We start from the raw sequence: 19,198 nt of genomic DNA, 5'->3' as shown, positions 1-19,198 counted from the left end.
CCCTCAGCGTCGGAACAATGAGAAGGTTTTTTAAAAGAACATCACTCACTTTGATGCCTAATTTACAAGGTATTGGTACTCGCTGCGAATGACACTTTGGCTGTTTTAACGCGGCGCATCTTGTTGTACATGGGAGCGAGACAGTCTGAGAATAGGGCTATGGAATACGGGGTGAAAAAGGGGCAACTTTACCCCCTACTGCCCCCCACTAATGGCTATTGGAATCAAGGCAACATCCCCAGGGCACATTTAGACTCCAGTAGGTAATACATAGTAACATAGTAACATAGTAAGTTGGGTTGAAAAAAGACATACGTCCATCAAGTTCAACCATAATGCCTATACCTAACCTGCCTAACTACAAGTTGATCCAGAGGAAGGCAAAAAACCCCATCTGAAGCCTCTCTAATTTGCCTCAGAGGGGAAAAAATTCCTTCCTGACTCCAAGATGGCAATCGGACCAGTCCCTGTATCAACTTGTACTAAGAGCTATCTCCCATAACCGTGTATTCCCTCACTTGCTAAGAATCCATCCAGCCCCTTCTTAAAGCTATATAATGTATCAGCCAGTACGACTGATTCGGGGAGGGAATTCCACAACTTCACAGCTCTCACTGTAAAAAATCCTTTCCGAATATTTAAATGGAACCTCCCTTCTTCGGGAGGTGGGTGCCCTCGTGTCCGTTGGAAGGACCTACTGGTAAATAAAACATTAGAGAGGTTATTATATGATCCCCTTATATATTTATACATAGTTATCATGTCACCTCTTAAGCGCCTCTTCTCCAGTGTAAACAGACCCAACTTGGCCAGTCTTTCTTCATAACTGAGACTTTCCATACCCTTTACCAGCTTAGTTGCCCTTCTCTGGACCCTCTCTAGCTCAATAATGTCCCGTTTGAGCACTGGAGACCAAAACTGAACAGCATATTCTAGATGGGGCCTTACCAGTGCTCTGTAAAGGGGAAGAATAACCCCCTCCTCCCGTGAATCTATACCCCTTTTAATACAGCTCAGAACCTTGTTTGCCCTTGCAGCTGCTGCCTGGCATTGCTTGCTACAGCCAAGTTTATTATCTACAAGGACTCCAAGATCCTTCTCCATTATGGATTTGCCTAGTGCAGTCCCATTAAGGTTATACGGGGCTTGCATATTTTTACATCCCAGGTGCATGACCTTACATTTATCCACATTAAATCTCATCTGCCACTTAGCTGCCCAGATTGCCAGTTGGTCAAGATCCTGCTGCAGGGATGTCACATCCTGGATAGAATTGACTGGTCTGCAGAGTTTTGTGTCATCTGCAAACACTGATACATTACTCATAATACCCTCCCCTAAGTCATTTATGAACAAATTAAACAAAAGTGGACCCAGTACAGAACCCTGAGGGACCCCACTGAGAACCTTACTCCAAGTAGAGAATGTGCCATTAACAACCACCCTCTGTACCCGATCCTGTAGCCAGTTTTCTATCCATGTGCAAACGACTTCACTAAGACCAATAGACCTTAGCTTAGAAATAGTGATGTCCTCTTGTCTTTTAATGTCAAGTTTGGGAAAATCCACATAGGCCAAATGTCGGCAAACTGCCCACTTGTGCCATAGACCATAAACACTAGAGGTAACAGTCTATTATAGTAAACATACCCCTAATGCCCCCCAAGTGCGATAATCAAAGTAGTTGTACAGGTATGGGACCCATTATCCAGAATGCTCGGGACCTGGGGGGTAAGGATTAATTATATCCTAGTTGGGATCAAGTACAGGTACTGTTTTATTATTACAGAGAAAAGGGAATCATTTAACCATTAAACAAACCCAATAGGATTGTTCTGCCCCCAATAAGGGGTAATTATATCTTAGTTGGGATCAAGTACATGTACTGTTTTATTATTACAGAGAAAAAGGAAATCATTTTAAAAAATAATTATTTAGTCTATGGGAGTCTATGGGAGATGGCTTTTCCATAATTTGGAACTTTCTGGATAATGGGTTTCTGGATAAGGGGTCTGATAATACCTGTACCAGCAAATACAGTATAATACATACTTTTATATATATATATATATATATATATATATATACAGTGGTGTGAAAAACTATTTGCCCCCTTCCTGATTTCTTATTCTTTTGCATGTTTGTCACACTTAAATGTTTCTGCTCATCAAAAACCGTTAACTATTAGTCAAAGATAACATAATTGAACACAAAATGCAGTTTTTAAATGAAGGTTTACGTTATTAAGGGAGAAAAAAAAACTCCAAATCTACATGGCCCTGTGTGAAAAAGTGATTGCCCCCCTTGTTAAAAAATAACTTAACTGTGGTTTATCAATTTCAATTTTCAATTTCAATATCAATTTCTGTAGTCACCCCCAGGCCTGATTACTGCCACACCTGTTTCAATCAAGAAATCACTTAAATAGGAGCTACCTGACACAGAGAAGTAGACCAAAAGCACCTCAAAAGCTACACATCATGCCAAGATCCAAAGAAATTCAGGAACAAATGAGAACAAAAGTAATTGAGATCTATCAGTCTGGTAAATGTTATAAAGCCATTTCTAAAGCTTTGGGACTCCAGCGAACCACAGTGAGAGCCATTATCCACAAATGGCAAAAACATGGAACAGTGGTGAACCTTCCCAGGAGTGGCCGGCCGACCAAAATTACCCCAAGAGCGCAGAGACAACTCATCCGAGGGGCCACAAAAGACCCCAGGACAACATCTAAAGAACTGCAGGCCTCACTTGCCTCAATTAAGGTCAGTGTTCACGACTCCACCATAAGAAAGAGACTGGGCAAAAACGGCCTGCATGGCAGATTTCCAAGGCGCAAACCACTTTTAAGCAAAAAGAACATTATGGCTCGTCTCAATTTTGCTAAAAAACATCTCAATGATTGCCAAGACTTTTGGGAAAATATCTTGTGGACCGATGAGACAAAAGTTGAACTTTTTGGAAGGTGCGTGTCCCGTTACATCTGGCGTAAAAGTAACACAGCATTTCAGAAAAAGAACATCATACCAACAGTAAAATATGGTGGCAGTAGTGTGATGGTCTGGGGTTGTTTTGCTGCTTCAGGACCTGGAAGGCTTGCTGTGATAGATGGAACCATGAATTCTACTGTCTACCAAAAAATCCTGAAGGAGAATGTCCGGCCATCTGTTCGTCAACTCAAGCTGAAGCGATCTTGGGTGCTGCAGCAGGACAATGACCCAAAACAAACCAGCAAATCCACCTCTGAATGGCTGAAGAAAAACAAAATGAAGACTTTGGAGTGGCCTAGTCAAAGTCCTGACCTGAATCCTATTGAGATGTTGTGGCATGACCTTAAAAAGGCGGTTCATGCTAGAAAACCCTCAAATAAAGCTGAATTACAACAATTCTGCAAAGATGAGTGGGCCAAAATTCCTCCAGAGCGCTGTAAAAGACTCGTTGCAAGTTATCGCAAACGCTTGATTGCAGTTATTGCTGCTAAGGGTGGCCCAACCAGTTATTAGGTTCAGGGGGCAATTACTTTTTCACACAGGGCCATGTGGGTTTGGATTTTTTTTCTCCCTAAATAATAAAAACCCTCATTTCAAAACTGCATTTTGTGTTTACTTGTGTTATCTTTGACTAATAGTTAAATGTGTTTGATGATCAGAAACATTTTGTGTGACAAACATGCAAAAGAATAAGAAATCAGGAAGGGGGCAAATAGTTTTTCACACCACTGTATATATATATATATATATATATATATGACTTTATTGTACTGGGAAGGCAAAGAAGAATCCCAATAAGCACATGTTTTGCTAAGAGCGCTACTGCCGTGCATATGTTGGCCATAAATAACTCAGGCAGAGCAATGGCTGCCAAGCGCCTCCTTGCAGACAGTAAAACACACTATAAACACAGGTCAGATACTGGCTCCAAGGTGTCAGCAGAGATTCAGCAGAAGTTATTGACACAAATGAAGCATAAAGTCAGGGCCACAAGGGTAATTGAGCTGCCTGTGCCATGGAGCTCGCTTTACTGGGGAGGGGGCAGTATGAGTGGGCTTCATATTAGAGCATTTTGTGATTGGAAGCTACTCCTAGCCGAATGGATTTGATTGGCCACAGATCTGTGTATGTGTTCATTGCCTAATATGGTTGAGTGGTATCTCCCCACTGATGGGAAAACATGGAAATCTTCCACCAAAACATGCACTTTGTGCAGCTGTTAATGGGCCACAGGCTGGGAAACACATAAATACAGAGTTATGTAAACTGGGGCTTAAACCCCCCCTGCTTTCTCACTAGCGCTCCTGAGTAAAGGGTAAGTGCAACTTGGTCGTACTTCTCAGTCACACTGTTGGTTAAGGGACTTGAATTTAATTGCACTACAGACTTACAATGCTAATAGGCAGTGAGGGATTCATGTACAATGAGGGGCCTTGATGGGGCACGTGAGCTTATGTATTTTGGCCAAGGTCTGGTACTAACACCTCATTATTTGTAAAAATTATTTTTAAACGCAAACTGAACCTAAAGGTAATCATTCTCCTTTTTGTTTACAAATAATGGCTTTTTATTATTTCTACAAAATGGCAGCCTTACATGTTCAGGTCAGAATTATGTGAAAATCCCTCCACGTGTCATTTCTGTGTGATTTATTTTGGCACCACATATTGATAGGGGAAGAAACACTCCTCATATATAATATCACATAGTTATAGCAAGTGACGAATAAATCTGGTATTATGTAGCCCTCATTCATATTTTCTTATGGTTACGCAAAATGTATTATTCAATTCTCATCCACACCCAAGAGACCATTAGTTGATTCGGGAAAAAGAGTGGAATCAGCTCACAGGATAAGTCCCACACTAGAAGCCTATTCATTCCCTGACTCCCCAGGTGTAACCGACTCACAGGATAAGTCCCACACTAGAAGCCTAGTCATTCCCTGACTCCCCAGGTGTAACCGACTCACAGGATAAGTCACACACTAGAAGCCTAGTCGTTCCCTGACTCCCCAGGTGTAACCGACTCACAGGATAAGTCCCACACTAGAAGCCTAGTCATTCCCTGACTCCCCAGGTGTAACCGACTCACAGGATAAGTCCCACACTAGAAGCCTAGTCATTCCCTGACTCCCCAGGTGTAACCGACTCACAGGATAAGTCCCACACTAGAAGCCTAGTCATTCCCTGACTCCCCAGGTGTAACCGACTCACAGGATAAGTCCCACACTAGAAGCCTAGTCGTTCCCTGACTCCCCAGGTGTAACCGACTCACAGGATAAGTCACACACTAGAAGCCTAGTCGTTCCCTGACTCCCCAGGTGTAACCGACTCACAGGATAAGTCCCACACTAGAAGCCTAGTCATTCCCTGACTCCCCAGGTGTAACCGACTCACAGGATAAGTCACACACTAGAAGCCTAGTCATTCCCTGACTCCCCAGGTGTAACCGACTCACAGGATAAGTCACACACTAGAAGCCTAGTCATTCCCTGACTCCCCAGGTGTAACCGACTCACAGGATAAGTCACACACTAGAAGCCTAGTCGTTCCCTGACTCCCCAGGTGTAACCGACTCACAGGATAAGTCACACACTAGAAGCCTAGTCATTCCCTGACTCCCCAGGTGTAACCGACTCACAGGATAAGTCCCACACTAGAAGCCTAGTCATTCCCTGACTCCCCAGGTGTAACCGACTCACAGGATAAGTCCCACACTAGAAGCCTAGTCATTCCCTGACTCCCCAGGTGTAACCGACTCACAGGATAAGTCACACACTAGAAGCCTAGTCGTTCCCTGACTCCCCAGGTGTAACCGACTCACAGGATAAGTCCCACACTAGAAGCCTAGTCATTCCCTGACTCCCCAGGTGTAACCGACTCACAGGATAAGTCCCACACTAGAAGCCTAGTCATTCCCTGACTCCCCAGGTGTAACCGACTCACAGGATAAGTCCCACACTAGAAGCCTAGTCATTCCCTGACTCCCCAGGTGTAACCGACTCACAGGATAAGTCCCACACTAGAAGCCTAGTCGTTCCCTGACTCCCCAGGTGTAACCGACTCACAGGATAAGTCACACACTAGAAGCCTAGTCGTTCCCTGACTCCCCAGGTGTAACCGACTCACAGGATAAGTCCCACACTAGAAGCCTAGTCATTCCCTGACTCCCCAGGTGTAACCGACTCACAGGATAAGTCCCACACTAGAAGCCTAGTCATTCCCTGACTCCCCAGGTGTAACCGACTCACAGGATAAGTCCCACACTAGAAGCCTAGTCATTCCCTGACTCCCCAGGTGTAACCGACTCACAGGATAAGTCACACACTAGAAGCCTAGTCATTCCCTGACTCCCCAGGTGTAACCGACTCACAGGATAAGTCACACACTAGAAGCCTAGTCGTTCCCTGACTCCCCAGGTGTAACCGACTCACAGGATAAGTCACACACTAGAAGCCTAGTCGTTCCCTGACTCCCCAGGTGTAACCGACTCACAGGATAAGTCACACACTAGAAGCCTAGTCATTCCCTGACTCCCCAGGTGTAACCGACTCACAGGATAAGTCCCACACTAGAAGCCTAGTCATTCCCTGACTCCCCAGCTGAAACCGACTCACGGGATAAGTCCCACACTAGAAGCCTAGTCGTTCCCTGACTCCCCAGGTGTAACCGACTCACAGGATAAGTCACACACTAGAAGCCTAGTCATTCCCTGACTCCCCAGGTGTAACCGACTCACGGGATAAGTCACACACTAGAAGCCTAGTCATTCCCTGACTCCCCAGGTGTAACCGACTCACAGGATAAGTCCCACATTAGAAGCCTAGTCATTCCCTGACTCCCCAGGTGTAACCGACTCACAGGATAAGTCCCACACTAGAAGCCTAGTCATTCCCTGACTCCCCAGGTGTAACCGACTCACAGGATAAGTCACACACTAGAAGCCTAGTCATTCCCTGACTCCCCAGGTGTAACCGACTCACGGGATAAGTCACACACTAGAAGCCTAGTCATTCCCTGACTCCCCAGGTGTAACCGACTCACAGGATAAGTCCCACATTAGAAGCCTAGTCATTCCCTGACTCCCCAGGTGTAACCGACTCACAGGATAAGTCCCACACTAGAAGCCTAGTCATTCCCTGACTCCCCAGGTGTAACCGACTCACAGGATAAGTCCCACACTAGAAGCCTAGTCATTCCCTGACTCCCCAGGTGTAACCGACTCACAGGATAAGTCCCACACTAGAAGCCTAGTCATTCCCTGACTCCCCAGGTGTAACCGACTCACAGGATAAGTCCCACACTAGAAGCCTAGTCATTCCCTGACTCCCCAGGTGTAACCGACTCACAGGATAAGTCACACACTAGAAGCCTAGTCGTTCCCTGACTCCCCAGGTGTAACCGACTCACAGGATAAGTCCCACACTAGAAGCCTAGTCATTCCTTGACTTCCTATATGTAGCCAACGGACAGCTAGAGTCGCCAGCTAGAATGCCCAGTCTTTTACTGAATAGGTGAAACCAAGTGAATGCCCAATGCCAGGCTACAAACAGCACCGATAAACATCATGCGTTAAAAACACAACTTGAAGCTTTTTAGATTTTAAAATACATGGCAGTTTCCTTTTATCCAGATCCCATGAATATTCTAAGCTTGTATGTTTTCTGTAATAAATATATGTATTATGTGTGGTTTGAATGCTTGGCATGGGTACAGAGCCATTGTTATGCGCTCCAACCGTTATACGTTTGGCAGGGAATTTCCAATATCTCCTACTTTGTGTCGGAAAGCTTTCAAGTGATTAACTGCACATTGGAACTGTTTATTTAATGCATCACTCATTATCCATAATGATCCTCCATTAACAGCACTCTCTACCATCATCATCATCATCATCGTTATGCCGCACTACTGGGCAAATAATAGCCTTCATTATTGCTGAGTGCGGCAGGGGAATTGCACAAAGATGGCCATACACAGGGAGATTTTAGCTGAGTCCTTTAGACTGATTCGGTAGCTTATCTGCCCATGTAGGGGCAACCCCGACTGGCCTGGCTGACCGGCATCTGGCCTAAAGTTGGACAGATGTCAACAGGCAGGTTTGATTTTCTGCCGCATCAGTTCATTAATGTGGTCCTTGGCCTGCCAGCGCCTATGCCCGCTGTTTTAATTCATTTAGCCCTAAGACAAAACAATCAAATTGGACTGATATAGCCCACCTAAGGTGGGCATATCGGGAGGAGAACCTCTTCTATGGGGACCTCGTAAAGTGTATGGCCAACTTATGATTCTGAATTCAGGCATATAACGATGGGATAGAGGTGTAACATGGAAGTTCTGCCCCAAACAAGTAAAAGTAGGAAACATTTTGGGTTCAGACAAATCCGCGGAGACAGTATCCTGGCACTGGATTGCACAACAAGTCACCAATAAGGGATGCCCACTTGCCAAGCAGAGTGACCCACTTGTCCAAGTCTTAAGTAAAGGGTGGACATTGCTAGAACTGGCCCAGTAACACAGATCCAGGCAGGATGACAGTAACAAGAGTCTGGACATACCTATAACTGCATGTGATTACAGGGGCCACATGTGGGAATGGGGACCCACAAAGTCCCTGCCAGGGATTCTTCAGCAAGAACCACCATAGGAAAAGGTAAGTTGGGGTGGGGGGAGTGTAAATGGTTTGATTCTTTTATTCTGGAATGGTGGAGCTCCACTATACACAGAAGCCCAATACCCATTAAATGTAATCTGTCTAACCGTACAGAATGGTGTTTATTAAAATGTCATGCCCACTGAAAACATTCCTATATCACATAAATAGGATACATGTGCGGGGAGCAGGACCTGCTCGCTAATTGGGTCCCCTCGGGGCCACATTTCAGCGCTACTGCTGTGCTCATTCCTAAGATGAACAACTTTGTATCTCGGCGTCAGACTGCAAAGGAGGCAGAAAGGCTAATAAGGTAAGTGGTTTAATACTCCCGGCCCTGGAGAAGATTGTGGATCAGCCCAGGCTGGCGGAATGACCCGGCCAGATGGTGCCCACTAGTTTTGCCACCTTTTGAATAAGTGAAGTCTATGAGGGTGGTGATGTTTTTGGGGGTGGTTCAGTGAAATCAAGGGGGGCTTTATTCAGCTGCTCACAATGGCGCTCTGGGCACAGCTACACCTTTCCTTAGGGGCAGACAGTACCCGATATTGGTACCCTGGCACCCAGTAGGGATGCACTGGATTTCTCAGCAAATTCCATTGTATTTATATCCACACCCATCACCCAGGCACCTCTGATCACTCTGTACCCCTATAAATACCCAATAAATTGTGCATTTTATGCACTGAGCCTAAATGTTCTGCACCTCTATAACAGGCCTTCAAACTTATCACAGGAGCTCCCCATCTTGCATTTTGTTAGCAGTGTCAGGGGCACTGCACGTGCTCAGTGGGCTCTGGGCAGCTGTTAAGAAATTAAACTTAAGGGGGTCATCTCAAATAATCAAGTAACAAATAAATGATGCTACAGGGCTGATTATTAAATGTTGATACTAATTGCACTGGTTTAGGAGCTGCTGAATAATGAGAATCTGAATTAATTGCTAATCGGTCTATCATGTATTTAACATTCTCTATATACTATATTGTGAGTGGGTCCCTAAGCTCAGGTAAGTGACAGCAGCACAGAGTATGTGGGGGGGAATCAGCAGAAAAGAAGATGGGGGCTACTGGGGCATCTCCAGGGGCACAGATCTTCCCTGCTAAAAGGGCTATGGGGGCCTTGGGCTGGTACAGAACCCCAACATATACAGCACTGATACTCTGGGGACATTCCCTTTTTTTAATTTTAAGACCACGACCCCAGCATCTACGCAACCACAAAGCAGAATAATCAATTGAGAGAGAGTGGTTTGGAAGAGAAGGGATCATTAGCTACTGGAGGTATGCACAAAGTATCCACAAAAGCAGCAGAGAAAGCTTCTTGTTGCTATGGGTTACTAGACTTATTAGAAAGCTCCTGTGCTTCATTGGTCATTACCTATTCCTCCTTGTTGGAGCCCAACGTTTCCCCATAGCTATTACATACTATACCCATAGCACCTTGCTCTGTTTTCTTATCGGGTGCCATACACACATTATTTGGTAACTGTGCACCTCTTTGAAGATGAATAGAAAGGGAAACAGGCACAAAAGGACCCAAGACAAATAGGAAGGTGGTTTCCTGCTTAAACTGGATATATGCAGGTTGCCATAAAGCAAATAACTCCTTTACAAAGTTTATACCAACATTTCCCTAAAGCAGATGCTTACAAATCCATTTGTGTTTATAAGTACAGGTGGGAGCTGCCATATTGAATGGGGTGCAGAACATTCCTTTCATTCTCTTCCTATTTCCACATTGGCATTCCTTTATTCTGCAAAGCACTGTGGGAGATGATGTTGCTATAGAAATAATATATAGTAATAGTATAAGTTAAAGTGTCAGCTGTTTCTCTATTTTAACCCGCTCCACAGCTCCCCTACTGGTACTAAATGGCGTTTGTTGTTTTACAATTGGACTCCCATGCCCCTCTGTGTGTGACGCCTTGCTCCTTTGGCACATTAATAGTAATGGGCACGAGATTTATATCGGCCAATAAAAGTACATCTGTGCCTGCTGTTACTAAATGAGCCACATAATTCCCACTCTTTATCCGTTTAATGGGAAAAAATCCTTATGTACGTACAGGGTAAAAAAAAGCCCTATTTCTCCATTCCTACTAACACTAAGTGCCCATTATATAGAGAGAAATGGCGCAGGGAGCACAAATATGAATATAAAAGAATAAACACCAATAGCAGGGAAATATATACATTTTATTACATAAATACAGGTAATTCAGGTAACTCTAACGTCTGAGACTCAATGGCATTAGGTTGAAATGAAGGGAGGGAAGGGACTGGCTCTGTAATGTCAGAAGCGGATACATTTTCTGGCTGATTTCATTATAAAGATATATTTACGGGTTAAATCAGTTACAAGTGCCCTAAGGGCCCCGTCAGGATTAACAGGATCCCACCCAAGGAGAGTTACATACTCACTGCCGGGAGTGACTGCGCAGGCAGGGGGGGGCGCGGTGATGCCATAGAGCTAAACATCTTCAATAAAGAGGATTTGTATTCAGAAAAATGTCTTTTGCCTTTTAATTAAACCTTTATGAAACATGACAAGGAGACTGAGTTTGTACCTTCCCTACCCCACCCAGAATTATAAAGCATCTTATAATGATCTCAAGGTGGCCATACATGGGCCAATAAAATCTGCCGATGGGCCTGCCTGACCGATATCTGGGTGAAAATTGGACAGATGTAGATTGGGCAGGTTTAAAAATCCAGCCGGGGTGAGGAATGCATCGGCTCGGGAAGTGGTTTTCCCCCAGTGACCTGAATCCTGTCAAAGTGATTTGACCGTTTGGCCCTCACACCAAATGAGCAGATCAATCTTGGGGAAAGGTGGGCATATTGGGGAAAGGTGGGGATACTGGGGAAAGGTGGGCATACTGGGGAAAGGTGGGGATATTGGGGAATGGTGGGGATATTGGGGAAAGGTGGGGATACTGGGGAATGGTGGGGATATTGGGGAAAGGTGGGGATACTGGGGAATGGTGGGGATATTGGGGAAAGGTGGGGATATTGGGGAAAGGTGGGGATACTGGGGAAAGGTGGGGATACTGGGGAAAGGTGGGGATACTGGGGAATGGTGGGGATATTGGGGAAAGGTGGGGATACTGGGGAAAGTTGGGGATTTGGGGAAAGGTGGGGATTTGGGGAAAGGTGGGGATATTGGGGAAAGGTGGGGATACTGGGGAACGTTGGGGATTTGGGGAAAGGTGAGATATTGGGGAACGGTGGGCATATTGGGGAAAGGTGGGGATATTTGGGAAAGGTGGGGATACTGGGGAAAGTTGGGGATTTGGGGAAAGGTGGGGATTTGGGGAAAGGTGGGTATATTGGGGAAAGGTGGGGATATTAGGGAATGGTGGGGATATTGGGGAAAGGTGGGGATACTGGGGAAAGTTGGGGATTTGGGGAAAGGTGGGATATTTGGGAAAGGTGGGCATACTGGGGAAAGGTGGGGATATTGGGGAAAGGTGGGCATATTGGGGAAAGGTGGGGATATTGGGGAAAGGTGGGGATATTAGGGAATGGTGGGGATATTGGGGAAAGGTGGGCATACTGGGGAAAGTTGGGGATTTGGGGAAAAGTGGGTATATTGGGGAAAGATGGGGATTTGGGGAAAGGTGGGCATACAGGGGAAAGGTGGGGATATTAGGGAATGGTGGGCATATTGGGGAAAGGTGGGAATTTGGGGAAAGGTGGGCATATTGGGGAAAGGTAGGGATTTGGGGAAAGGTGGGCATATTGGGGAAAGGTGGGGATATTGGGGAAAGGTGGGCATATTGGGGAAAGGTGGGCATATTGGGGAAAGGTGGGCATATTGGGGAAAGGTGGGGATATTAGGGAATGGTGGGCGACCTTACCAAACAAGCGGGTCTTTCGGTTTGGTATAAGGCATTCCTCCCATCTTACTATATCCGTTTTATATATATCACATGTCTTATTTATATAGAATGATGGGGTGGGTGAGGCCTATTTACTGGAACAAACAGCCCCACTAGGTGTCCTATTCATTTGGCTGTGGGTCATTAGGCAATTAAATCTGGGATCTCTGATCAATGATTTATTGAAGGTTGGTGACACACGGACGACACTGGGCGAAACTGCGAAATCTGTAAATGAGCCCTAGGAATCAATGAGCGTTTCCGGGATGCAACTTAAATAACGGCAGTAATCTAACAGCAATGGAAAATGAAGACTAAAACCGCACTGGCAAAGCAGAATTTGCCTGCAAGCTCACCTTCAGCACCATTGTACAGTAATTAGATCTCCCATTGCTAAAACTAAAATACAGTCCTTCATATCTGCCACCATTGTATTCAATCGAGCAATTTCATATATTCGAGGGAATGTGCTCAAATGATCAGTTGCTTTTTTTCCTTTTATAGAAAAAAATAAAAAATAATTCATAAACTATAAAAAAATAAGTAATGAAGACCAACTGCAAAGTAGCTAGGAATAGGGCCTTCTATAACAGAATAATAAGAGTTTAAACTTATAGAGGAGGTTCACCTTTCCGTTAACTTTTACTATGTTACAGAATGGCTATTTCTAAGCAACTTTTCAATTGGTCTTCATTATTTACTTTTTATAGTTTTTGAACTTTTTACCTTCCTCTTCTGCCTCTTTCCAGCTTTCAAATGGGGGTCACTGACCCCGGCAGCCAAAACCTATTGCTCTGTGAGGCTCCAGTTTTATTGTTATTGTTACTTTTTATAACTTGATTTTCTATTCAAGTCCTCTCCTATTCATATACCAGCCTCTCATTTAAACTGCTCCCTGGTTGCTAAGGTAACTTGGACCCTAGCAACCAGATAGCTGCTGAATCTGGTGCTTTGTCCTATAAGACATGCAACATGGCAGCTTCTGTTCATAGTAGGAATGTTCTAGGTCTGCCCTAGTAAGTTCCAAACACAACTTATAAATACGACACATACTTTGAACATTTTTACATCAGAATAAGCCAAAAGACAATAAATTAGAGTGTTCTTATTTATAAAGTGTTTCCAAACGGTATATACAAACAGATGTATGTGTATATAGATTTATATGAACAATCATCAACATCAGTGTAAATGGAATAAGAGCAAAACTAGGCATGGGAAATGTGGCTTAATATACAAAATGGAACATTTCTATACAATCCCAACATTCATGTATCCCTGCGAGTACGCTTTATTGCAAATGAGGGTAATTTAGCACCAAAATGTAAATTGTTTTAGAGATTTTGTAAGGAATGTAGAAAATAACTCCTAAATCACACGCATATAAAAAAAGCAATAAAAACAACCTCTGTATGTATGTATATATATATATATATATATATAAACTAACATCTGTACATAATGTATATCTGGTAGTTATGTCATCAATAAAATACACCTATTGAAAAAAAGGCAAGAAAAGTCATACCCCCATATGAAGTAAAAGGCATTCAGCTTGCCCAGAACAGTGACCTACAGCAACCAATAGGAGGTTTGCTTTTAAAAAGGCGACTGCTGATTGGTTGCTATGGGTTACTGCACCTGTGCAAAAGTTAGTGTTTTTTATTACACATATTATAAATTACAGGGCTCACCGCGTCTTGAAGTGAAGCAGCCACTGCATAATAAATTGCTGGGGCCACTGTGTTATACATTGCTGCAGAAATGCTGGGGTTACTTTGGGGGATCATTTATCAACATTGGGCAAATTTGCCCATGGGCAACAACCTATCCCTTATTGGCTTTTTTCAGCCAGCTGCAGGTAGAACAATGCAAACAACAATTTGATTGGTTGCCATAGGTTACTGCCCAGTGTTGATAAATGACCCCCACCATGTCATATATTGCTAGGGCCACTGTGTCATGAAATGTTGGGGCCACAAAAATGAATTGCAACTAAAATGCTGGGTGTACTTTTCTAGAAGGACTCTGTCATAGATTGCTGGGGCCACAGTGTCATGACATGTTGGGTTCACTTTATCATGACATACTGTGGGCCACTGTATCATGAAACAATGGGGCCATTATGTTATAAATTGCTGGGACAACTGTGTCATGAAATACTGTATCATGAAATTCTGGGGTCACTGAGTCATATATTGCTGGGGCCACTGCCTCATGAAATGCTGGGTTCACTATATAATGACATACTGTGGGCCACTGTGTTATGAAATTGTGGGGCCACTGTATAATAAATTGCTGGGGTCACTGTGTGATAAATTGCTCAATGCGCTGTGTCATACATGATGGGTTCACTATATAATGACATACTATGGGCATTTGTGTAATAAATTGCTGGCGCCATTGTGTTATAAATTGCAAGGATTCCTTTATTATGAAATGCTGGGGGGCACTGTCTCATAAATGTTGAGGACTGTGTCAAAAATTGCTGGGGCCACTGTGTCATGAAGTGCTGGGTTCACTGTGTTATATTGTGAACCACTGTGTCCTACAATAACAAGACCATTAAGTTATACATTGCTGGGGCAACTGTGTCATGAAATACAGGGTAATAGTGTTTCTGTGTTCAGCTATAAAATGCTGGGGGGCACTGTGTCATAAATGTTGAGGAGTGCGTCAAAAATTGCTGGGGCCACTGTGTCATGTAGTGCTGGGTTCACTTATACTGTGTACCACTGTGTCATACAATAATAAGACCATTAAGTTATACATTGCTGGGGCAACTGTGTCATGAAATACAGGGTGATAGTGTTTCTGTGTCCAGCTATGAAATGCTGGGGGGTCACTGTGTCATACATTGCTGGGGCCACTGGATCTTGAAATACAGGGTAATAGTGTTTCTGTGTCCAACTATGAAATGCTGGGGGTCACTGTGTCATAAATAGTTGGAATGACCGTGTCATACATTGCTGGGGCCACTGAAATACAGGGTAATAGGGTGTCCAGCTACTTTCTCCTCGTGAGATGCTTATAAATATCTTACAATGATAAATCCTAAATGAACAATCTATATATATATTTTTTTACATTCTACTTTAACCCCCCCCAAAAAATTGTCCATCAGCTGCACACTGTGCCCATAGAGAACTGAACTGATAAATACAGTTCCATGAATCTACATTATATCTCGTGTCACCTTGCCTACTAGCAAAGCGGTCTAGTTCATTAAATTACCCAATTCATTACTATGATAAAAAAAAATTCACAAAAACACTTCATCTAAATACAAATATCAAAGTTATAAAGTTACATATAAAAAAAAATAGCATTGGAATTGTCACTGGCAATTATAAAAGGGGCAAATGCCCCGAGGACAAGAACTCAGTACTGAAATGGAGACAAAAACAAACAGAAACATTTATGTTCGTACCACGTTCCAGGGGCCACTGTTCCACCCGGTCTCCCGAGGGCAACTGTGCATGTTGCACTGCTCACGATCCGGCGGTTTATCAAGAATTTCACAGCTAAGATCATTAAATATGTCCCCGTTGGACCTCTGACAAACCACCTGTCGTGTCCTCGTTCCACCGCCACATTTTTTGGAACACTGGAAAAGATAAAAAATAATTATTGAAAAAACAAAACTTTGCTGAACATGGAAAATACAGTATGTGTACGCGGTTGTCTTTGTGTGACTGATTTCTCAGGATCACCAACACTGGCTTGGGGAGGACTACTGTCCAACCAAGAAGAATAAGGTCTATATTACTCTTGATGTTGACTTAAGGACAGTTTGTCCAATTGTCTTTGTGTGACTGATTTCTCAAGATCACCAACACTGGCTTGGGGAGGACTACTGTCCAACCAAGAAGAATAAGGTCTATATTACTCTTGATGTTGACTTAAGGACAGTTTGTCCAATTGTCTTTGTGTGACTGATTTTTGAGGATCACCAACACAGGCTTGGGGAGGACTATGTCCAACCAAGAAGAATAAGGTCTATATTACTCTTGATGTTGACTTAAGGACAGTTTGTCCAATTGTCTTTGTGTGACTGATTTCTCAGGATCACCAACACTGGTTTTGGGAGGACAATTCTCAAACCAAAAAGAATAAGGTCTATATTATATATTATATAGCTTATTTCTCATTGGATAGCGCTAGATAATTCCACCAGGATCACCATTACTGGCTTGGGAGGACTATTATCTAACCAAGAAGAATAAGATGTATATTGATGTTGACTTGAGGATAGTTTATAGCCTGTGAGGACAAGTCATGGCCAATTAGACTAATATAGAATTGGGAGATATGTGAGGACCTTCAGTTAGCATTCCTTCCCTGGGAAGCTCGATCAGTGGATGAGGGTTCTACTTATCTACTGCCCTGGACACTCCATAAAACTGTAGAACATAAACTGTTCAAGTGACACCTTTACAACCTTATCCTGGGGTAGATTTTGCACCACAAGAAGGGGTTTAACCCCTAAAACTCAGAAAGCCTCTACGCTAAGATACGGGTGAATGGAGTAGGTCACTAAATTAATAATCCCTGTTCTTCTAGAAGGATACCCTATGCATTGATAGATAAATCAGTAGGGTCTCAGGAAACTCACCTCTCCCCAGTTTCCAAATGCCCACTGAGGGCACGATCCCGATTCGCAGGACCGCTGCTCAATGGGTTTGGTTTTCTCATCACAGTTACTTGCTGGATATCCATTTTCATCCTGACACACAACGACCCGTCTCTGGAATCCTCCGGCGCAGGTACTGGAGCACTGGCGATGAAAACCAGACATATAATATAATGTAGCAAGTGTCTTTTTAATAATATATAATATATGCCCTAATAGTAGTACAGGTATGGGATCCCTTATCCGGAAACCCGTTATCCAGAAAGCTCCGGATTACGGAATGCCCATCTCCCATAGACTCCACTATAAGCAAATAATTAAGAATTTTAAAACTGATTTCCTTTTTCTCTGTACAGGTATCGGACCCCTTATCCGGAAACCCGTTATCCAGAAAGCTCCGAATTAAAGCCCTTCTCCCATAGACTCCATTTTAATCAAATAATTCAGAATTTTAAAACTGATTTCCTTTTTCTCTGTAATAATAAAACAGTACCTGTACTTGATCCCAACTAAGATATAATTACCCCTTATTGGGGGCAGAACAGCCCTATTGGGTTTATTTAATGGTTAAATGATTCCCTTTTCTCTGTAATAATAAAACAGTACCTGTACTTGATCCCAACTAAGATATAATTAATCCTTATTGGATGCAAAACAATCCCATAGGGTTTAATTAATGTTTTATTGATTCTTTAGTAGACTTAAGGTATGGAGATCCAATTACGGAAAGACCCCTTATCCAGAATACCCTTGGTCTTGAGCATACTGGATAACGGGTCCTATACCTGCACCACTTTTATTCCTAGTAATGTAATAAAAGGTGCAGGTAACCCATAGCAACCAATCAGCAGGTAGCATTTACTGGTCACCTGATCTGGGCAAACTTTTTTATACATTACCCTCTTGCCTAGTAGAAAAGCTTTTCTTTTTTAAAGGACAAGTAAATAAAAACAAGCACTTACTGCTCCCCAAGGGCCTGTTCGCCACTGGCTGCCCCCTGACCCGGCTGGTCGGCCAGTGTTTCGGTTTAGAATGGCCAGAGTGGGATTAGATCGTATCCGATGATCTGTGTTTGGGACGGTCTGAATGGGTTTGCTGTAGTCGTGGTTCAGGTAATAACATGGGGACATGGAGCATTCCTGTTCCACTGCTGGTACATCGTCTGGGTCACATTCACTCCCGTCAACTGTCTGATCAGCGAAATCCACGCAAATGACTTGGCGCGTCGCCTTCCCTTGGCCACAAGTCACAGAACACTGAAATATTTCAAATTATAGCATCTTCTCAGCAGTGTGTACCAGTCATTACCAACATTAATACCATGCAGCGAAAAATAACCCATATATTTGGTTTATAGCACAGGTATTCCCCTGTACTAAGCACAATTAAGCAGGAACAGCCCCCTAAGTTTGCCCATAGCCTGTACAGAGAGATACCATAACACTATGGCACATAGGGATTCCCCTGTACTAAGCACAATTCAGCAGGAACAGCCCCCTAAATCTGCCCATAGCCTGTACAGAGAGATACCATAACACTATGGCACATAGGGATTCCCCTGTACTAAGCACAATTAAGCAGGAACAGCCCCCTAAGTTTGCCCATAGCCTGTACAGAGAGATACCATAAAACTATGGCACATAGGGATTCCCCTGTACTAAGCACAATTCAGCAGGAACAGCCCCCTAAGTTTGCTCATAGCCTGTACAGAGAGATACCATAAAACTATGGCAGCATAGGGATTCCCCTGTACTAAGCACAATTCAGCAGGAACAGCCCCCTAAGTTTGCTCATAGCCTGTACAGAGAGATACCATAAAACTATGGCACATAGGGATTCCCCTGTACTAAGCACAATTCAGCAGGAACCGCCCACTAGTGCTCACCTGACCGTGTGTGCTGCTGGGTGCTGATCGCAGGTTGTGTGGTGCTCGTTGAGCTCAATCATGAGCAATTGCAGCCCTGGAGGGTGTGGTGCGCCCAGGGATGCTGATCCAGGAAAGCCCCAGGCCTCATCTGAGTCACCTAGGCCTCGGGG

The 19,198-nt window shown here is 43.7% G+C and overlaps 1 protein-coding gene across 3 annotated transcripts in view; it reads right to left on the bottom strand.

Moving 5' to 3' along the window:
- Positions 1-19,198, bottom strand: part of adamts9 (ADAM metallopeptidase with thrombospondin type 1 motif 9) — a 161,991-nt gene that overhangs the window by 38,837 nt on the left and 103,956 nt on the right. For all 3 annotated transcript variants that reach the window (XR_001170408.3, NR_164664.1, NM_001374796.1), the window contains 3 exon segments: positions 18,124-18,417; positions 17,144-17,305; positions 15,959-16,135 (listed from right to left, as the gene is read on the bottom strand). Coding sequence is in view for 1 of the 3 variants with exons in the window: in NM_001374796.1 (NP_001361725.1) it covers positions 15,959-16,135; positions 17,144-17,305; positions 18,124-18,417 (633 nt within the window). In the remaining 2 variants the exon portion in view is untranslated.

The sequence above is a fragment of the Xenopus tropicalis genome, chromosome 4 (genome assembly GCF_000004195.4).
Source record: "Xenopus tropicalis strain Nigerian chromosome 4, UCB_Xtro_10.0, whole genome shotgun sequence".
NCBI classification, from domain to species: domain Eukaryota; kingdom Metazoa; phylum Chordata; class Amphibia; order Anura; family Pipidae; genus Xenopus; species Xenopus tropicalis.
Note: the sequence above shows the minus strand (reverse complement) of the source record. Positions and strands in the feature narration are given on the sequence as shown.